The sequence below is a fragment of the Spea bombifrons genome, chromosome 8 (genome assembly GCF_027358695.1).
Source record: "Spea bombifrons isolate aSpeBom1 chromosome 8, aSpeBom1.2.pri, whole genome shotgun sequence".
Lineage (NCBI taxonomy): Eukaryota > Metazoa > Chordata > Amphibia > Anura > Pelobatidae > Spea > Spea bombifrons.
This window is the reverse complement of record NC_071094.1, coordinates 29,478,951-29,501,685: the sequence shown is the minus strand read 5'-3', so window position 1 is coordinate 29,501,685 and position 22,735 is coordinate 29,478,951. Positions and strand designations below refer to the sequence as shown.

The window sequence follows — 22,735 nt, the reverse complement described above, 5'->3', positions numbered from 1 at the left end:
AGGAAGAAAGGGAGCCAGACAGAAAGGTGGTCAAAGAACTGTGAGGTAGGACCTGGAGGGCGATGTATGACAGCAATTTGAAGAGAGTGGAGAGAAAAGACGGATTGTGTGATCTTCAAAGGAACAGAATGAGAAGGAGGGCTTGGTATATATGGAAGGTGCAGTGGGGTGAGAGAAGCATGCCTACACCACCACCCTTTCTGCCATCAGGCCTAGGAGTGTGGCTGAAGGAGAGTGCAGCAGAAGCGGTAGTGTCATGGGAGGAGATCCAGGTTTCCGTAAGAGCTAGGAGGTTAAAGGCATGGGAGAGAAAAAGGTCATGTACACAAGCGAGTACCAAGCGGGCATTCCATAGGGCACAGTTAAAGACCAGAGGGAGTTTATGGTTAGTTTGCACATGTTGGTTGAGTTTGATAGGAGTAGGGAAGAATATGTGGGGGCAGAAGTAGCAGAGCAAATACAGGTAGGTTTCACATATAAAGGTTTAGTGTAGAGGTACTGGGATAGCTGTGACGGCAGCAAGATGGAGAGGGATAGGACCTGGAATGGTTTAATAGCTTTATGGTGAAACAATCTCCAGTGTACACCTAGCAAAGGGGTTCATTTACTAAAGACATTTTGTTTCAAATTTTTCACTCCACTATTCATTACGAAGGGCCACCACTGCCAAGCGTCTCCATCAAAAAGGTCACAGCTGACGCCGATAATTAAATGGGTGAGAAGACTTGGTAAAACCAGCAATATTTTTTCTATGCATTTTGCAGGGCCAGATCAATGGGTCTGCACCTTCATTATGTATAATAAAATCAAGGATTTTAAACCACAACGCTCTGTAAGTGCTTAATCTTTATAGAGACTCATGCTCAGTCTCCTAAAGCAGCGATTACAACTTCCAGTTTAGGCTTACAGTGGACTCCAATTCAGTCTTTACCAAGGATTTTGCAGAAATGAAAGTAAATTAGCATGAAATGGCCTAGATTCCAGAACTAAACTCCTCTGTTACTATTTTAATGTAAATTTTCATCTTATTTCGTCCATTAGGCCTGGACAAACAAGATTTCGAGAGAGATGGCTGAAAGATATCGAAAGCAAGATTATGATGATGGACAATATCACATTTTAACTGCGCCCGCATTTCTAGCTGCACTCTTCATAAAATACAAACAAAAACCCCTGCTTCTTAAAGTAAGCATCCAAAAAACAAGGAACAAATATACACAGTGGCTATGTCAAGAGGTTTATCAATTTTTTTTACATCCTGACACTCTACATTATTCCATTTTATTATATGTGTGTATAATATATTTTAAAAGTGGGTCACCGGATGGACAATAAAATTCTAGACACATGTTGCGCTGTCTGTTTTGTTGGAGCTTGCCGTTGGGAGGGCTTTGGACTCCTCTATTATGTTGCATGCAGGTTTTGCATGTCTGAGGCTGTCACGGTGACATGAATTTGTTCCATGTGTTGTATTTTCTTGCAAAAAATAAAGAACTACTAAAATGAATAATGCAATTTATTAAAAAGTTTGTTTTCACCAAATATTTACAGTATTAACAACAGATATTCTTACAACATATTACTTAATGAAATCTTGTACTCGACTAAAACCAATTACAAATCAGTACATTTTTTTTTTTTCTTAGAAGAATCATCTTACTCAATGCTCCATACTAGGATGTATAAGCCGATTTATGCCTCAATGCCTATTTTTCTTCCTTCCCTTTGGTCTTTCTGTAAACCATCTCCCGGAAGCTGGATAAGATCTTGTTTTCCCGTTTGCTCCTCTCTTCTTGGTTGAAGGAAGCCAAGGCTCTCTTTTCATCTGCGCTATAAATCTGGTTCTCCTTACGCAGACGCACAGCCTCCATACGTCGATGTCTAAACAGAAATACATCATTTAGCTTTTTATAAATTTGAAAGTGCAAACACATTTAACGTCCTGCTTAAAATCTCATATAGAATTTGTTTCAAAATGTTTCACTAACTTACGTTTAAGTATGTTAAGATTCATGTGCTTGTATTACAGAGATTCACCAGTCTGCCCATATTCTAGATCAAAGACTTCAAAAGCCAGAGGTTGGCATCCAATACATACCTGCTACCACTCATCACATAGCCAGACTTCTCAAATGATGCAATCTCATCACTGGTTAAACCAATTTCTCCTCTTCTAGGGATGCGCTTTCCAGCCTTCACATACTCTGCCATGGCTGCACCTTCACCAGGCAACAGAGCATGTCCGTAGCTTTAAGAGGGAGAAATGTTTTAACGCACACAGGTAACTTAAGTACAATTGAAGGGTGGTTCTGTTTTACAAATGATTTAAGCAGAGTCTGAATCGTCACTGCGTGCTCTAGTAAATACATTGGTATTGAGCAATGGTATATTATGAAAAAAACATTAAAATCAGCTTCAGGGAGAAGGTGCAATGATTTTGTACAAACAGGAGTGTGTAAGAACAAAACATATGCATTGAATCATGGCTGATTTTATTTGGGTCCCTGTGTATACAGCAACGTTATTAGAAAACTCAAAGTTCTACCGTGTACCACGTATCCAGCAGCTTGAAAATGTATTTCAATGATTTTTTGTTTTATTATTATATAAAAAAAAAAACAAAAAAAAAACAAAAAACTGTGCGGTGCAGTCACCATAACAACAGACGCCACTTTGACCACAATTGCGATGTATGCATAACCTAAACTAATCAATAGGCTACTTACTTTAGGGGTTTATCATCTTGTGATAGGTGTGTAATTGGAGCCTCAGGACCCACAAAACCAGAGTCATCTGCGTCAATTTCTGTGAGGCACACAAACAGAAAACATTTACTATAAAACAGTACACCGTATGGTGTAGATGAAATATTCTTGTGTACAAGAGACCAACAAAATAAGTGCAAGTCAGTCTATTTGGCATGGACCCCAAAACCCCACATGCAAAGTAAGGCATGTCACAAAATGACACTTAGATGTGCAAGTAGGTTGTTCCTTTAGGACAACCAACATTTTAGAATTTTAAAAAAACACCACACGTTAATTGCCCCAACAGGCATTGGCCAAGTGAACTGTCTCAAGACACAGATTTATCAAAAGAAGGTTGCCCAATTCCAATGCATACTTTTTCTTTCAACCCATTCTCCCCCTTCCTCCATCTGTTCATCACTGGATTCTTCACTGCTTGAATCGCTGGTTTCTTTTCTCGTCTTCTTGCTTTTCTTCTTCTTAGATTTCTTTCTGTAATGAAGATAATGTTTTGATAATGAGTTGTGTTTTGGCAACTTTTAATCAATAAAATGTACAGCGAAGAACCTGATTTAATAGTCGCTTACTTTCTGTGCTTTTTCTTCCTTTTCTTTGATTTCTTTTTACTATCTTCATCTACAAAACAAAAGAGATGTTTAGGATATAAATGGTCAAAACATATTTTTCTACATTTAAAAAAGGGGAAAAAAACCACCAGATACCTGGTAAACCTCATGAAAGATATTTGTATATCGTAAATTATAAACTCCACATTTAGTTTAACGTTATTATATGTTATGAAGAAGGACTCTGTAAGAAGGACTAAGTTGACTCTTTATAGTTCAGGTACCAATATGCTAAAACTATGACAGATCAGAAAATTTGAAAAACAAGTACACAGACTGGTTGGCATACAGGAGAACATAACTATTACACAACTGAAATGTCACTTTAATATTAACAAAACAAACAGCCGAACAAGCGCTAATAACTTACCACTGCTTTCTGACTCGGTGGAGCTGTCGCTATCTTCTGAGTGTTTTCTGTGCTTCTTTTTGGATGATTTCTTCTTTTTTTTCTTTTTCTTCTTCTTCTTCCTTTCTATAAGATAAACAAATATGAGTTGATGTGTTATATACATATATACACATTTATATATATACACACACACACACACATTGTGTGATCCTGCACTCACACAATGTACCATGTCCTTGCAAACAACACGGTCCTCTAGGGCATGGGCATCCAACCTGCAGCCCTCCAGCTGCTCCAGGACTACATCTCCAGGGGCTGGCTGAGGAAGATGGGAGATGTAGTCCTGCACCAGCTGGAGGGCCGCAGGTTGGACGCCCCTGCTCTAGGGTATTAAAAGGCACAGACTTTGTGAATTAATGGTAAGCCACTGCTTATTGAATAATCCACCAGTAACATAAGCATAAATCCCAGAATTCCTAGAAACAAAGCTCATCTAAACTCTTACTAACATAGATGTCCCTAATACTCAGGGTCTAAACTTCACAAAACGCAGGCCTCACCAACCTTTTAGTAGTCGCTTTGTTGCATAGTAATCCTTGCTGCTTCCAGGCAGGCTTTATTTCAGTCACTGCAGCTAACTACATGGCCAAAGTAACCTTCACCTCTATACAAGTGACATTGTGCTTTTTTTTTTTTTTTTTTTTAAATTGTAATTCCAGAAAATAACCAAAGTCATGGTTTGTGACTCTTGAAATGTGTGTCCTATACAGGCCCACTCATACAGAATACATGTTAGAATACTTAAGTACTTTAATATGCATTTAATACTTTCTGAAAAAATAACATAATTAATCTTCCTAAAATGATGAAGCTACAAAGTGAAGCTCCAACAACTAAAATGACATTTTAATACTGTCCATTAGACATTAACTATTGATAGATCTGTTTCCATAAAACAATCATTTTACCTTCTAGAGAGGAATCTGAACTGCTGCTCTGTTTGGCTTTTTCCTCCTCTTCCACAGGAGTGTGTTCATCGGAGCTTCATTTTAGAAGAATGAAAATGATAGCTTGTTATAAAACAGTTGTTTTGCTCAATAATTGTTTATTACTAGATAAAGTGGAGAAGAACGTACTCAGGTTCCGGAACTTTTGGTGAAAGACCCCAAACTTCTGGGGCTCCAAGCTCTCCGATCCTCTCTCGCTCATTTAAACGTCTGAAAAAATTAAAAATGAACTCTTTTTAAATTGGGAAGCAGATTAGAGAACCAAATTGCCCAACTATATGGTATAAGGAAAACCTTACTGGGTCAGTAATTTATTTTTGAGAAGGTGACACATGATAAAGACCATGGCAACACACCAACATGGCTCACACGGCAGGCCATGTCTACTGGCACATTGAGGCAGGTCTTCTCACAATTACTGTACCACTACAGTAACAAAAACAAAATTGTTTACATAACAGAATAGAAATTAACTTATTAATTAAAGCAGGGCTTAACGAATTACCTACAAAAAACAAGGCACTGAGAAACACTCAGGGCAGTTTCTTTCAGTGGCTGCACCATAACACTCAATTCTGTCCAGCACACTAAAAAAGGAAAAGACGCAAATTCCTAGCTAAAGGTAGAAATGAAAGCGAGAAATTCTAATTTTAATAAAGCAATAATTATAGGAAGAAACACAAACTGAGCCAGTACCATCAAGTTAAGAGGACGCAGAACAAGACGGACTACCAAAGATAACCAGCCCTCATTCAAAAACACGTATTTACCCTCATATTCTACCGCAACAGACAAAAAGGGAGGATGACCACGTATTTCATTATTTGTTGAGCTTTAATATTCCTGCCCAGCACATGTAAAGTGCTGCTCTATCGGAAGTAGATGCATGCCACCACAGCTGGGACTCAGCATAATGAGAAGTACGTGTGTCCTAGCAACACAATGGCTGGTGCGGTAAGAACGTGTGTAGGAGAAAGATGGAGGAGGAGAAGAAGAATATAATATTTTGAAGTATTGGCTGCCATTAAAGGGAGTGAGCCAAGGAGTTACAAGCGCACAATCCCCACAGACATGGGAATGGCTCCATACCTCGCGATAAAGGCTTCCTGTCTTTGCCTCAGCATCTCCTCTTTTTCCTTCTCGTAGTAATCATCCCTTTGCTTTACGTGGTGAGGTCTGCTTGAGGAAACCCGGTCCCTGGAACGGCTCCGGCGGTGACCATTTGCAGGGGCCCGCTCGCGAGATCTGGATCTCCGTGGTTGCTTATCTGGAGATCTGTTGACAGTCCCGTAGCGCTTCCTCCTTGGAGAAGCACTGGAGCTCCGGCTCCTCGAACGATGAACCGGCGGCATGCTTTACACCATCCCCTACTCAACTATCTACCAGGAATCTAACCGGAAGTTGTATACCTAGAAACCCATAGAAAGCGACGCACTTTTTTGTCGTAATAAACTAACATCCTGTATATATCACGTGCTAACTTGAAAACGTGGCGGCCATCATTGTTACTGGCACAGTTAAGCACGAAGGGAAGAGTAGAACTCTAAAGCGAAATGAATGCACAGTACATCCGCCAAGGGGGCATCGCAGACACACATTGTTCAGTCTTATTCTCTTCTAAATAAAGTCCCGGAAACTGTAATGAAAGGAGCATGTAAATGACCTAGTTATGGTTGATTAGACAAGGACTATATGTGACACTGTAATCAAAACACATGAAAAGTTATTCTAATATTTTTGCAACAATTTTAATTTTCATTTGCTATTGGGTTTCTGGTGTTCGGAGTTTAACATTTATGTTTTAAAACCATTGTCTTTATGTATAGATATTTACAGATATATGACAATGGTTTTATGAATATATATATATTTATATAAATATATACTTATTTCCGACAAACTGTAACCCCTTAGTCCCACAACTAATGATGGTATTATCACATTGCTAATGCTTCCTTATTTATGTTACGTCAAGGTATAATCCAACTGTAATATGCACTTTAATGTATATGATAACTGCCCCCCCCTTGCAGACAGATGGGGGGTAACTCGTTTCCCCACATGAGGTGATTTACATAAGGCCAGTCAGCTCTAGCGCTGGCATTGAATAGCAGCCAATCAGCGGCAAAGATTGTCGGACCCCCAAAAAAGCGGGGAGCTGCTGCTACTTCCTATGGATTGGACAGTATCTTTGTATCCTTTGAAAGAACGCACGTTAAAGCTCTCATAAAGTACCGTAGTATACCTTGTTCCTCGGCGAGGCTATCTGGGACTTTGCTATCTCATAAAAGCCACTTCAGCATTTCGGAGCAAGCCAGAAAAACCTGTTTCCTTCCTCTGATTTCAGATTAAATAATAATAAAAAAAAAATCAATAAAACCAGAACATTTTATGGGAGCACGCAGTGCAGAGCTTCACTATAAAGGGAAAATAAAATAGTGATCCAACAGTGAGCAGTGCCCAAAGACCACAGCGGAAGAGCAGACTCCCAAAGGGTATAGGAATGTTTTATAAGTAACTGATCAGCGGACTTAAAGTTGTAAAAATGTGCTGTTTTTATTAATTTTATGTTCCCTAATAATACTGTAAAGATGCCGCTGTTGTGGTTGATGCTATTAATTGACCTTTATCGTTATTTATTGGTGTGTATATAACACCGCCATATTCCACAACACCATACAACGGATAAACGGAGATAACTAGCAGCGAATCTGGCAGAAAAATATGTTTATATCAGAAGATCCATGGAAATGGGAAGTAAGAGCAATCACGGAAATGACAATGAGAACAGATTTTTTTTATAGCAGTGACTGAAGGGTCATAAAAGCATATAGGAGGCGGGCGAGACAGACACCTCTCACTGAGTGCGAAGTCATTTGGCCTCATGAGCAAAAGATACAACTTGCTCTCATGGAGACATTTGGAGACGTTAAAGAGATTTGGGGTGAGTGACATAAATATAGCGATCAGCGGGATAATTGCGGCTGGGAAAGTAGTTTAAGGCAGATTCGGGTCTGTCACGGTGTGTTAATATAGAATAAATGTAACAAACCGAGATTAGGGTTTAGAACATATTAAGCAACGATACAGAAACTGCAGTGAGACGTGCAAGGCGTTCACTGTTATCTTTAGAGAGATGTTCTACACAAGAGGTGTTTCCAAGAACGAACCCGGATGTTGCATAACGGACCGATACTTGCATCAGGAGATGGGTGTTTGTGTCGCATGCGCAGTTCGTATTTTCGGAATGTCGCTTTGCATTTGCCGAAAAGTGCCAGATCGGCGCATGCGTACTAGTACGGCCTGCGCGTTCGCGTCTATGGCGAATCATCCCGTTCCTTTGCTCGTCCGTCGGAAGTGCATGCGCGTTGGTGAGTGTTCGCTTGAAGATAGAAGTAGAGTGGCGAGTGTCTACTACATTATCGCAGCTGTGAAATAAAATGTCACTCAGTTAAACATATAGAATAGACACTTTGGAAATAGATGCAATTTGTGGTTATTTTACGGCTCTTTACGTTGTCAGATAGCGGTGTAGTTTGCAGTTCCGGGTTAAACAGGATGATCTGCACCTGTACGGAAACCAGCTGATGGAGACTCCGAGTAAACACCGAATCTAAACAAATAAATGCTTTGATTTAATGCATATCTAGTACGTAAATTGGGGCTTGGGCTTTAAATAGGTTTTGGGTGAATGCCCCTCTAGTGTCATCAGGGGGCATCATCTGTATTTTTGTTGATACAAGTTCTTCACCAACCCTTGATTATATATTTATTTATTTGTGTGTGTGTGTGTGTATAGATATATAAATATATATGTCTCCTGGCACACAGACTGTGGAGGAAATGCTAGTGGTCTGTGTTAGGGGGAAGCTTGTCCTTGGCCTGTTAATGTTTAATACCTCTGTTTGCTCCATTTGCTGCGATTGTCCTAGACCAGCATCTGGGTTCTCGTGATGGGAGTTGTAGGATACAGCAGCTGTTAAGGTAGTGACATGCAGTTTCTGGCCCTGACCTTAGCTGAGAACCCAGATACAACACAATAACCCAAATCTATGTATTGTGTGCCCTAATACAGATATCTGATCTGTCGAGGAGTACGGGACTACAGCCGTCCCCATATCCTAAGACAGAGTGTACGACCACTGGCTATATACCTGTACCTGTTGTTATCCTGGTGACAGTCCAGAATCTATAGAGCCTCGCCGTCCCAAGGCTCATCTCCTGATGTACGTCATCGGGCGCACCAGGCAAGCAAAACGTATGTGGCCGCTGCTATCCAGCAGACGGCACACGCATGTCATGGGCAGTGTGTAATGGGACAGCTTCCAACAAGGAACGTGAATAGAAACAATCACATAAATTGTGCGAATAGTCATTTAGAGTCTCTGCTTCCACAGTTCTACCGGTGAGGCGGGTTTCAAATGTGTATGCATTTTGTGTGTTTTTGTTTGTCTGTAAACACGGTTATTAAGCGTATGGAGCTATAATTCTGCTTTAGAGGATCATGGCTAGGAACTTCAGCAACATCATTATAATATCCCATATATCTTTTTAATGTCTATACTTTGCTTTTTCACGAAGCTGTTTCACTGTTTTTGGCAGTACCAGGAAACACTGTTTTCTTCCTCTGATTCCAAATTAAAGAAAAAAAACCTTTAATGCTAAAGCGTCAACTTAATCTTAAATAATTTTTAGCCATGATGCTTCTAAAAGGCAATAATATGTGGTGTTCACTCTGCCAGGTCTTAGCTGTGTTAATCAGTGTCAGATTTAGAAGAAATAAAGCACACTTTCCGGTTTAGGAGCGTGTTACGTTCTGTAATTGGCAAAAAGTACGTCCTAGTGCCGTAAAGCCTATAAGCGTTTTAGGCGCAGGGCGGTTGAAAGCTCGATGTGTTGTGGTACCTTCTACATGGCAGCTGTGCGGCAGATCAGTACAGTGTCCTAGCAGCCTGTTTCGGTGTTCCCTTGAAGGCTCTTATTTTCCCTTTGTGTTTATTCCAGGACAAAGTGATGATGGACAACAAAGGGTTCCGCCGTTCCAGCCTTAACAGTTTCAACAGCAGTACGAGCGATGAAGATATGGTTGAGATCACTGAAGCCACCCTTGATTTCACCACATCTGATGATGTACCTCCTATAGACAAAGAGATGGTTTCAGGTAACCAGGAGGCGCCTTGTGATGCTTCTTCAGAGCATGAAGCTCAAATAACTGTTTCCATAACACTCATGTAAAGCAGTCCTCTAATTCTTACATATAGTCCTCTACGGTTCTAAATACTGATACCAGCAGTGTGCTCGTAGCTTTACCACCTTGGTAAATTTCTAAACATGTGGCATCTTGTGGATATTTGATACAAACTACCAGTTCATCTGTGACCCTTTTCTGCCGGCTTGTCATATAGAGCTTGTTAAAAGTATTTTTTTACACAACATTAATGTTTTTTAATTATATGTAGAGTAGGTGATCTCCAGAAGCTAGGTGGAATGTCATCCCGCCGGTTCCTTGGCCAGGAGACTGCGGAACCAGTGGAAGCCAGTCGTATAAAATATGTTCAACTAGGTTACAAAAGCACAAATGTCATTAGGGTACACAGTAAATGTTAATCGTGTCATTGCGTCTTTTAGGCAGGCATCTCAATTCAGACTTGTGTTTACTTGATCCAGCCGAGGCAATTAATAAACCAACTATAGCGATTGGCGCTAGAATGGTTAATTACCCTTCAGTAGTAACAGTATTAACTCTAAAGCGAAATCATGGGCCCCTACTCACAGCACGAAAACACAATAATAAAAATACCTACACGTTCATGTATAAGATACGTGAAATAAATACTAACAAGTACTAACTACATCTGCATGGGCATTTTTAAGGTATTGTACAAAACATTTTTATATTATAACTGTTTGTTAAATGTTGTTAAAACAATTCTGCCTTTTTAATAATGTTTTCTCAATTTCAATTTATTTTAATGCAATTGCGTAGAATAGAATAGAAGATTCTACTTAATGGTGGTTTTGAGAATCGAGTAGCTGTTTCTACAGATACAAATCTATTGCCCCTATAATGTTTATTATATGGCGTAATAAACTTGGCTCTCCAGCCTCCAATGGTCTACAGCGCCCATTATTCTCCAGTTTATATGGTGTAACAAGACAGCCAGAGGACACAGTTTGACTACTCCTGACATAAAGTCCAATACAAGTCTTGCTCAATTTATCTTTCCGACAACTGAAAAGGACGGTTTACTGTCCCCAAGGCCACCTGTAAAGAATACATATTAAAGTACTCTGATTTCTTAAATATGCAATGCATAAGTTGTTACCTGATCTAGAGGCGGCTGCCCTGCGACAGCAGCCATCTCCTCTAATGCATCTGATTGGCTGCTTGAAGCTGGCAGAGAAGTGCTCCCATTAAATTCAATGGCAGTGCCTTCTGCGTATGCACACTGAGCTCTGAACAGACTCCTGTCCCCCAGCTTTCTCTGAGCTTGTGTTGGAGTTGACTGGAGGTAAGTATATCCCTTGCAGGGAGCTGTATCCTGCACTGTGTTTAGTGGAGGGTTGGGAGAGGGGCAAATGCATATGGGTCCACGTAGCTATCAGATGCATTCACAGGCGATCATTAAACAATGATACGTTCTGCTGCCACTGTTGCGTTTCTGCTGGTGAATAGTCTGTTTAATAAGTAACATATAACCAGACCATTAAAAATCAGAGTGACTGCAGTGCTTCAAGAATTCATCTCCTCAACCTACAACACGACAAAGAAGCTGCCCCTCTTAGGGTCACTTATGGCTGCCATAAATGTAATGACTCAATCCCTTCTATCAAAATGTACTCTCGTTATATGAGCGGATCAAGGAAAATGGGAAGAGGCAGCTTTCACAGACAATCGGATAGTAAATCTGCTCTAAAATAAAAGGGATGTGAATGCAACAAGAAAAAGGAGGCGGGCAAGACAAAGACCTTTGGTCAAGCAGGAAATCACTTGGCCTTGTGAGATAAAGCTTGCTCTTGTGCTCATTTAGAGACCTCATAGGGATTAGAGGTGAGTGAAAAAAACATGTTGGAGCAATCACCGGGAGTTTATAAACCGTTTATTACAGAGCAGTATATATGGTCCAGGGGAGGGAGGCAGGAACCCACATAAACCAAGGTCACATGACATATATATATATATATATATGTGTGTATATATATATATATATATATATATATATATATGTGTGTATATATAGAAAAACTGTGTGAGGGGCTAGTGATGGTTGTAGCTGGAGACATACTTTCAGTGGTGTCTTGTGAACACAGTAAGGGCACACAGAATTTACTATTTTCTTGTGAAAAAGTAAAATACTTGCAGTCTGATATTTTGGCTCCCTTCACTATTCATTATGAAGCCAGCTGGCAAGTTTCTCCAGCAATAAGATTTGAATGGCCCTGCATACTGTGGACCTTCATAATATATAATGAAGCCAAAGACTTGAAATTGCCCTCCTGCAAACTCTCATGCCCACTTTCTCTTTGGAAAGTAAACACCCTTATTATACTGTTTGCGTAAACAATGGAATGGCTCGTTGTTAATCACCCAGCCGGACTTTGTTAGAACAGCTTAATGTGGTGTTTGAGCGGGAAAGCCACCTGAAATATGACACGACTGTCAAAAATGGCAGCCTCGAGGCCTGCCGATTACGAAATATACTGGAACAACAGAGAGAGCTTTTTTTGTTAATAGTAATCGACATTACTACAAAAAGCGGCATATTTCATGTTTAATGAGAATTTTATTTGCAGGGCACATCCCTCCTTTAATGAACCTTTAAATATGGAATTGGAGGAAGCTGGTACCAAATGTGCAGGTTGTAGATTGTATTGATAGTGTTGCAAATATTCAAAATGATTGAAACAAAGAAATAATAAATATTTTGGTTGTGCTATTATGTTTCTAAATATTTTTCTTTAATATGCAAACATAAAAAATATGCGTTATTTTTTTCCACAATATAATTTATTAACCGAAAGCAGAATGACTATGATGTAGCCTGGTGTAACGCAGACATGTATAAGTAAAGAGTATATACTACTGAAGAGTATTGAAAGTATCTTCATTTTCAAAAAATGAACCATTCTGTATATGGATTGCTCTCTTTAGATAATTTGGTAAAAATACAAATCGGCTACTGAACCAAAAATGCAAAATACGTCATATGTTTGTTTATTGTAGATATATATATTTTTTTCCTGCAGGGTTTGCATCATATAATGGAGATGGAGTAAACGGGTCGAATAAAGTCATGGACTTCCTAGACGTACCTGGTGTGGGTACATATGAGGACTTTAACACAATAGACTGGATGAGGGAGAAGTCAAGAGACAGAGACAGGCACAGAGAGGTGAGTATCCAATAAACTATCCTTTTTTATGTAATCGCCTTTGATAATAATTCATTCATAGACTTTGAGGTTTATTCATGGTACCTAAAGTTGGCAGGAGAGTCGCAGTTTCAGCTCCTCTACTTCATTGTACATAATGAAGCATGATCTGGGCTGGCTCTGGATAATGTATAGTCCAGTCAGTCAGATGTCTCCTTCCGCATTGGATTATTCATAATGCAAGGTAAACATCCCTTTAACGCTGGAGACACTTGATAATATTTGCTCTTCGTAACGCAGTGAGCATTAAAACCACAACTCCCATGCAAACTCTGCCTCCTTCGGTGAATGGACCTCATTCATACGTAATTCATGTGAAATCCCTTGTTCCTTAACCATTACGTTTTCTGAATCGGTAGCAGTGACTATTACAGTGAAACTTTTTTTGTTTTCTTTGTTTTATCCCATGGCAACACTTGCTATAAGTAAAATATGCCTTTACTACATTATTCACTTTTTTGTTTTAAAGGGTCAGCTTATTTTGACCAGCTATAAATTATTAAATATTCTAAAATATTGCACCAAATACATTTATTTTACCGTATTTCTAAGCCACCTTCTAAATTGCCTTTCCTCAATAAACACTAGCCAAGATTTTTTTTTTTTTTATAAAGGCTGACTTTTTTTGGTGTGGACTACAACTCCCGCCACCCTTAGCCAGGTGCGAGTGCACGCGGGGTGCAAAAAGGGCGCTTTACTTTTTAATATATATATTTTCTTATTCTTCTCTTTTTTAGTGATAGAGGAAACAATAATAACACTGCTGTAGTTTACTAGAAAGCAAAAGATATGCGGTGCAGATCTTTATTTCATGAATTGATTAGTCCAGTTAAAGCAAAATATAATGAAGGCTGTTCTTGTCTGACTTTCCCCATTGCAATATGTGATTTCGCCATTTCCCTTTCTTGTGTATTAAATTGTGGTTTGATCTTTCTTAGATCCTGAGTAAGAGTAAAGAGTCCACATGGGCCCTCTTACACAGTGTCAGCGACGCTTTCTCTGGATGGATGCTCATGCTGCTAATTGGCCTTTTTGCTGGTAAGCTACTTTAACTAAAATGATCCGTATAGAATAGATCGGCCGCCTCTCTCTCTTATGGATGTCTATGGCTGTTGCTATCTCAGGGTAACAGCTGTAACTAGGCCAGTACGTAAACCTGTTGAATATATGTTGACAGCGTATTGTCCCATGTGTCCAAGGTTGTTTATATGTTACGGCACTTGCCGAGTGCTGTTGCATTTAAAATCTGCAGAGGGATCCATTGCTGTAACAGAGACCCTACAGAAGCGCATACAATTTGTTCTAATTTTCAGGCATACTTTGGAAGGGGGTTTATTTAAAGGTATATTGAATCCAACAGTGTGGTAAAGATGCAGCTGGCATGGCAGTCGAGGAGCATGGGAAGAACTTAGCAGGTTTTTTACTGAGCCATTTCCTAGACATTCTTGAAAGTTTGCTCCGGAGGATGTGGCAAGGACTGATGCCTTATTTAGAGCAAAAATGGTTTCATATTTTGTTCATCAGAGAGGAAAGAGACTGGGAAAAAGGTGAAAAACGAGTGAGGAGAGAAGGGTTAATAGAAAAAGAAGTGATAGAAAGAGAATGGAGACTAGATGGAAGAGAAGAGAGAGGATATAAAGCAAAGAGGGAAGGGAATAGAGGTAAAGGAGGGGGGATGAGTGAGAAGGATGAAGGAGAGAGACACATCTGCATACTCACTCCAACACACACATACTAACACAGACACACATTTAAACACAAACACCCAGTCACTGACTCTCATGCCAACGCTTCTTGGCGCACACACACACACGCTGACACGTTGGCGCCAGCACCCCCCCTTGACAGGTTGACACCAACACATGCACACGCTGACATGTTGGCACCAAAACACATGCGTGCGCACACACACCCCAAGACTCACCTTAACACACATACTCTCACGCAACTAGACACATACCCAGGACCAGGTACTAACACTCACACACACCCAGCCCCTCATACTAACACTCACACACATAACATAAACATATGGAGACCATTTGTTGAAGGAGGTTGGTTGTTGGGTCCCTAGATGTGTCACCTTGGTCAAGTAAGAAACTGGAGATCTTTAAAATGCTTTATCAATAGGTTTATGGCAATGAAATAAAAATGACAACAAATAAGATCTGTATGTTTATGTATAATAAATATCAATTAATTATAATATATTTTTTTTGGAAATTGTAGGTTCCTTGGCAGGTTTGATTGACATATCCTCTCACTGGATGACAGACCTTAAAGAGGGCATTTGTGTGGAGTGGTTTTGGTTCAATCATGAACAGTGCTGCTGGAAGTCGGACAATGTGACCTTTGAAGACCCAAATAACTGTCCAGAGTGGAGAAGCTGGTCCCAGCTCCTGATCAGCCAGTCTGAGGTGATGTATCCGGTCTTTGACGTTGGTGTTTATATATTAGCTGCAAAATAAAATGTTTGTGGATGTGTAAAAAAATAAAAAATAAAGACCAAAACTAATTAACAAAAATATTGATCGTGGCCCAATGAAGGAGTGAAAATTCTACAGCGATATGCATACCTTAAGGAAAACAAAATATAAAAGCACTTTAGGTAGAAGCTGCAGCTCTGGCACTCCCAACCTCTTCCATGGCCCAACGATTCTCACCACTGGTTAAAGTGCATGTCTTGTCTGGAGTGTCCGTTAATATTTACAAGGTTTTCTGATAATCATTGGTTATATTTACATTCCAGATTTCTTTTTCTTCCGACAGGGGGCTTTTTCCTACATCCTGAATTACTTCTTGTATGTGGCGTGGGCGCTTTTTTTCTCGCTCCTCTCTGTGCTGCTGGTTCGTAATTTTGCACCATATGCATGTGGATCCGGAATTCCTGAGGCAAGTACATTAAATGTTTAACTGAGCAACTGCAGGTATTTTCCATTTAGCCCTTTGTGGATTAAGACAGTTTTAAATTTCTTTACATTTCAATTTATGTTTACCATCGGAGATTTTTTAATATAATGTTCAATGATCGAATCAATATTTACTCACTATAATTGTGCGATTCCCGAACTGCCCACAATAGCACACAAAAGACTACATGTTTTAAAATAATAAAAGCTGGAAATTAGATTTCATGTGCTGTTTATTACATGAATTTGCATTACTTATATTGCAGATTAAAAGCATTTTAAGTGGATTTATAATCCGTGGCTACCTGGGGAAATGGACACTGATTATTAAGACTATGACACTGGGGCTGGCTGTGTCTTCTGGCCTCAGCCTGGGGAAGGAAGGTCCTTTGGTCCATGTGGCCTGTTGCTGTGGGAACATCTTGTGCCATCTTTTCACCAAGTACCGCAAGAATGAAGCCAAAAGAAGGGAGGTAAGAAAGGCATATGGGCCAAATCTGAATTTTGTGTCTTTTCATGTCTTTGGTTTTTGTACCAGGGTTGCTACATGCTATATACAGAGGTCCTGTAATCTGAGAATTGTGTAGCATCTAAATCTAACTTTGCATCTCGTTTACTCTATTTTGCTTGTAGTTCACTATCCAGGGTTTAAAAATGGAGTGGGCATTTCATGAAATTTCAATACTGGCACACACTCAACCCTAAACGCACTCTGCTGCACATATACTACACTCAGCTAAACTGAGACATGCCTTGGTTGATCAAATGACACACGTTAAGACATACACATCACTATCAAACACACACACACACATGCTCCCCATGATATGCCCTCTCACACCCGGTGCAAGCTCTTCCTTCAAAGTGAATAACCTGCTTGGGTAGTTGAATATTGTCACTGGCTAAATCACATTTCAGTGGTCAGACTGGTAACGGATATTTACAATCTTTAAAATAACAGGTACTTTCCGCTGCAGCTGCCGCCGGAGTGTCTGTGGCTTTTGGTGCCCCTATCGGAGGAGTTCTTTTCAGTCTGGAGGAGGTAATGCATTTCTCTCTTCATCCGGTGGAAGAGATTTTGTCATCCCCCCCCCCCAATTTCTGTTTCTAAATATTTCTGTGTTTGTGACAACTTTACACAAAGGTGAAAAACTGCAATAAAATAAATGTTCTATATTTGCTATTTTTTATACTATCTAATTACTTATCTAAAAAATGTTTCAAAGGGTTAATCCAAGCAAACAAATTAACTGTCCTATTTCCCATAGGTCAGTTATTACTTCCCACTGAAGACTCTGTGGAGATCATTCTTCGCTGCCCTGGTAGCAGCCTTCACGTTGCGCTCCATTAACCCTTTTGGTAATAGCCGCCTAGTTCTCTTCTATGTTGAATTTCATACACCTTGGCACCTGTTGGAGCTCATCCCATTTATCCTGCTGGGAATTTTCGGGGGACTTTGGGGTGCTTTCTTCATTCGAGCCAACATTGCCTGGTGCAGAAGACGGAAGACGACCAAATTGGGTCGGTATCCAGTGATAGAAGTACTTGTTGTCACAGGTATTACAGCTCTCTTGGCTTTTCCCAATGACTATACCCGGATGAGCTCTAGTGAGCTGATATCTGAACTTTTTAATGACTGTAGTTTGCTCGACACATCAAAACTTTGTGATTACAATAATGATTTCAACATCACAAATGGAGGAATCCTCCCTGACCGTTCAGCTGGCAAAGGGGTTTATACAGCTTTGTGGCAGCTCTCTCTTGCACTGATCTTCAAGGCAGTTATCACCATCTTCACTTTTGGAATGAAGGTGAGATCATGGATATTGGGGAGATGGGTGTGATAGCAAGCAAAAGGTAACTGTCTAAAATAGAAGACATTTACCCAACATACCATGCCTGTTTTTCCTGCCGAGACTAAAGCCTTGATCAGTCCTTGGTCAAGTCTTGGATTCAGGATAGCTTTATCCCTCACTGTATTGGCCTCTACCACTTCAACTGTGAGACTAACTTTTCTATGCTATTATATCTGGATGTTTTTTTTAAATCTTTGCCGTTTCCTATTTAGTCCTGCATTAGTACCTTTTTGCGCTGAAAATTCAAACAATCTTTATTATTTTGCAATGTGCTAGGTGTTATCAAAGAAATCAGGTATATTTCGGCTACTCAAGCATGCAAGAAATTATTCTTTAATCATGTAAAATGTTGTTATTATAGCTGAGAGGGCCCTGTAAAGTTACATGATATTCCCACTTGCAAATGTATGGGGTTGCTTGCCAGTGGTTAGTATAGCATGGATACGCTCTGACAAGCTTAGGAGTTGGGAGGCGGGGAAAGAGGCAAATTAATTTTATTATTAATTACGGTACATTTCTGCAGAGTCTTGCATGTGTTTGCGTCCATTTAAGTATTTTTTTTTTTTTCATATTAGCAGTAGTGATTTACATTTTTATGACACTTCTAGTCTGGTTAGTGCTGCACAAATGTAGTTAAAGATATTTGCCACAGGAATGATCTAATGAACCCAGCTATATAGTGGTTAAGGATATTTCCCTGGTGTCTGCAAACGGTAGGGCTCCTCTTTCTTGCTGATATTTTGGTGATATCTTTTTATTTATTATTATTATATAAATAGGTACCATCTGGACTTTTCATCCCCAGCATGGCTGTGGGTGCCATTATGGGAAGACTCATGGGAGTCAGTGTAGAGCAGTTGGCTTTCTACCATCATGACTGGACAATTTTCAAGGGCTGGTGTAACCAAGGAGCGGACTGTGTCACGCCAGGTCTCTACGCGATGGTAGGAGCAGCTGCTTGTTTAGGTAAGCGGAATAAATCAATCTCCTAGGGTGCTTTGCACTGTTTTGCACGATTGCAAACACAGTTTTACTTTTATGCACATGTTTAGATTATATCATATATATTGCATATTGGTGTCTTATGTATTTAGAACGCAATTGCCTAAATGTCTCTGTTGGTGTAATGGGCATATGGTCCAGTGCTTTTGTCCATATAGTGTGTGTGAAATTCTATATATATATATAATTTCATGCATTGTGATTATTTTCTGTGTGTTCAAGCTTAATCGGAGCGCTCTGCCTTTTGTCCAGGTGGAGCCACACGGATGACTGTGTCACTGGTTGTTATAATGTTTGAACTGACCGGTGGTCTGGAATATATTGTGCCTTTGATGGCTGCAGCGATGACCAGCAAGTGGGTGGCAGACGCCCTGGGACGTGAGAGCATCTATGATGCGCACATCCGCCTAAATGGATACCCCTTTTTGGAAGCCAAAGAAGAGTTCAGCCACAAGACGTTGGCTATGGATGTGATGCGTCCGAGACGCAATGACCCATCGTTAAGTGTCATCACTCAGGACAGCATGAACGTGGGGGATATTGAGGCGCTTATCAGTGAAACCACCTACAGTGGCTTTCCAGTAGTGGTTTCCAGAGAATCACAAAGACTAGTGGGCTTTGTCCTCAGACGGGATCTGATCATCTCAATCGGTACGTAGCCAGGAAAAAAAAGGCAAAGGTTTTTTTATTTTAACTTTTGTAAGCATAGTATGAAAAGTTTTCATGAATGCAGAATGTGCTGTCGTTTTGTCTTCTGTCTAACCAGTTTTGCCATTAAGTAATCTGTAATGACCTTTTGTTTAGTGCAGGGTCAGTGCCACCTATAGGCAAAGTAGCCGGCCATTCGTCAGAAGCGTGGCCGCGGCCATTCGTTAGAAGCCGCGGTCACTATGGGGAGGAGTGGGAGCGAGTCAGCCAGTTGGGGTGGGGCTTGTGGGGGTGGAGCCAGGGGGCAGCAAAATAATGTTTTACCTAGGGTGGCAAAAATCCTTGCACCAGCCCTGGTTTAGTGAGTATAGTTTCAAAATCGGTGGCCAATTAAGTAAAGCTGTTCGTAACTCTCTTTACGTACCCTAAAGAATTTATTTTATTTTTTACCATATGATAACCCAGTTTTCTTTGTTTTGAACCCTATTCATAGATAAACTGTAACCGTTTTTAAGTTTTGTTTTCAATTGTTCTTTCGTGGGAAGGGGGCTGCTCCCGGAAAAAAAACCCTGAAACATTTTAAAAATAATTATTTGTAGATGGTAGGCAGTGGAAATTTTCTTTTTGATTGTATGTTTGTACCGTTAGGGGTACAAGGCATTTGTGGAACATGTGTGAAAGTAGAGGGGTCACTACTTTGTTGGAACCTTACCGATAATTCTGCTCCAGCAGCAGATTGGGTCCTGCGGTGTGTGGCTGCCAGCTTGGATACAAAATGCCACATGCTGCAAACGTATAAAAGTGTTTGTGTTGCCGCTGGCCTCAAAGTGCCAGGTCTGCTTAGTTATCCCCAGTCTGGCCCTGCTTCCTGCAGTGTCGCCGAATTAATGGGAAATCTGAACTTCTGAAACAAGCTCTTTATTCAAAATGTTGTGGCATTATTATACTGTGTCCCAAATGTAATAGGATTGGTCACTTTGATGCCCATCTTAGTATTCATTGCTACTCTGTTTCTTTCTATTATCTAAGTACACAGTCTGTATTTCTACTTATTTTGTGGGGTTTTTTTGTTTGTTTTATTTTTTTAAGAGAGTGCCAGGAAAAAACAGGAGGGCATAGTGAGTGCCTCTCAGATTTACTTCACAGAACACACACCACCTCAGCCACAAAGCTCTCCACCCAGCCTGAAACTTCGCACTATTATGGATCTCAGTCCCTTTACCATCACAGACCAAACGCCAATGGAAATTGTGGTGGACATTTTCCGAAAACTTGGACTACGACAGTGTCTGGTGACGCACAATGGGTGAGCAGAAATGTCTACAAATGCCTGGCTATGGATCCAAAGCACAACGGAATGGGGCATTGTGTGTAATGTTGTTAGTGGCAAATTGCAGTGTATAATATCACTAGGTCATCCGTCCGTCCAGGCTTAACATTCCCCATCAGCTTTTTTGTAAGGGAGCAAGAGTATTTTTGTAGGTTTCTTGAGAAATGACAAACTGCTGCAGGCCATTTTTTGAAGGGATGATCATGGCTAGTCAAAGGAACCATTTTTCCTAGTGGCCATGTTGGCCCAATATAATGAAACTTTTTATATTAAGGCTTTCACTAATGAGTTTCAAAGGCCAGCTCAGCCATTGTTGGAGAGCATTTCCAATCTTAAAACCAGCAAGTTTTAGAATTAGGTTTAGCAAATTTAGTCCATAATGTTTGACAGTGTGTGCCTTATTGTAATATGGCTTTAAAATGTGATCATGGTGGTAGTGCAGAACAAGAGATTTGACAATTTTGCGTTATGACCCTGTTCATGCATTTTGGTTTTGTAAGATCCCTGTATGTTTGGCTGTCCTGGAAAAAAATAGATTTACTTTGGAAATGTAAACTTTTTTGTAAATTACTTGTTATTTCCTTCTGTTTTCCAGGAGATTGCTTGGTATTATAACAAAGAAGGATGTCCTAAAGCACATAGCACAGATGGCCAACCAAGATCCAGACTCGATATTGTTTAACTAAATCTAGGATGAACTATGGATCTTGTTGAAGCCATATACACGTTATCCTGCACCTTCAGACTGTGAAGAATGGTGTCTCATTTCATATAATGGAGCTGCTGACACTTTACCTTTGATGATCTCAAAAATAATGGGGAAAAGGACTATGTAAACAGATCAATTAAAATGTATCTTTCTGCCTTCACCACTCCTTATGCAGCAAATTTTGCACATCAAACCTTGCCTAGGGCATAATTTTGGTTGTATGACTATAGAGCAGGTACTTTAATTGAAATTTAAAGCAGTAGGTGCTTGTAAAGAAAATGGTGAAACAGAAAATAAAATAAAACAAAACAATGCATGTTTGTATAAGAGAATGCACCTTTAATTAAAGGATAAATTCAATAACTATAAAAATAGTTTTTGCAGATCAGCTGATGGCGATTTTAATATCAATATATTTTGCTTATGGGCTTTGACTAGCCAGCACACATTCGAAAGAAAATGCAAGACCCTTAAACAAAAGTGAAGTCTGTTAATCCCATGCTTAAGTTAAATGAAATGATTAAAAAAAAATAAGTAGCTAAGCAAATATGTGATAGAAAATCATGCCTTTTGAATAAAAATTAATATTGCTTTTAAACATGCAACAGCTGTAATCAACTTACCGTAAATCTGTATATTTTTTTTGTTTTGCTGAGGTTACACTGAATTAATTTTCCAATTCTACTTGGGCCCAAATTTCTGGATGGCTTATATTCCATTAAATAATAAAAAAGGCCTTTATTTGCAATTTTTTAAGTAGTGTTGATAAAAAGGTAGTACATTTTTTAAAGCATGAGAGCTATCCTGGTTTGATTGAAAAGAAAAAAAAATCTGAGTGCCTTCTTTACTGCACATCCAGGTGAGTTTGAAACCTTTGAAAGTAAAGCTGTAAAGAAGAGAAAAATAAACAGCAATTTTACTTTTCTCCGGCCACCACATGCATTTTAGTGCCTACGAGAGGTCTTAAATTTCTGCGTGGTCCTTGTTGCAAATGCACAGGTTTTTCTGTATAATAATACCTGGGAACTTCCCAGGTTATGGCAGAAAGGCACTCTCCAGTGCAGAGAAAGAGGAAAGTGATGCTTCAAATGTTCCAAGATATAGCTACAACTCTCAT

The 22,735-nt window shown here is 39.7% G+C and overlaps 3 protein-coding genes across 5 annotated transcripts in view; 2 read left to right on the top strand and 1 right to left on the bottom strand.

The window, feature by feature from the left end:
- Positions 1-22,735, top strand: part of PGK1 (phosphoglycerate kinase 1) — a 123,359-nt gene that overhangs the window by 85,950 nt on the left and 14,674 nt on the right. The window lies entirely within an intron of this gene.
- Positions 1,504-6,162, bottom strand: NKAP (NFKB activating protein). The gene is made up of 9 exons (XM_053473882.1): positions 5,822-6,162; positions 4,862-4,942; positions 4,694-4,767; positions 3,744-3,848; positions 3,335-3,383; positions 3,124-3,239; positions 2,727-2,805; positions 2,099-2,248; positions 1,504-1,881 (listed from the first exon to the last, which is right to left on the bottom strand). Exons 1-9 carry the CDS (start codon positions 6,082-6,084, stop codon positions 1,707-1,709), a joined length of 1,092 nt encoding a protein of 363 aa, XP_053329857.1. The 5' UTR covers positions 6,085-6,162; the 3' UTR covers positions 1,504-1,706.
- LOC128503699 (H(+)/Cl(-) exchange transporter 5) lies at positions 7,572-22,135 on the top strand. Of its 3 annotated transcripts, none has more exons than XM_053473878.1 (13): positions 7,572-7,676; positions 9,737-9,893; positions 12,980-13,125; positions 14,103-14,202; positions 15,394-15,581; positions 15,934-16,056; positions 16,340-16,546; positions 17,035-17,115; positions 17,342-17,884; positions 18,709-18,895; positions 19,184-19,582; positions 20,669-20,885; positions 21,505-22,135. In XM_053473878.1, exons 1-13 carry the CDS (start codon positions 7,617-7,619, stop codon positions 21,593-21,595), a joined length of 2,499 nt encoding a protein of 832 aa, XP_053329853.1. In that variant the 5' UTR covers positions 7,572-7,616; the 3' UTR covers positions 21,596-22,135. The 3 variants fall into 3 exon arrangements, with proteins under 3 accessions (XP_053329853.1, XP_053329854.1, XP_053329855.1); XM_053473879.1 differs by having other exon boundaries at positions 7,602-8,103; XM_053473880.1 differs by lacking the exon at positions 7,572-7,676 and adding an exon at positions 8,248-8,381.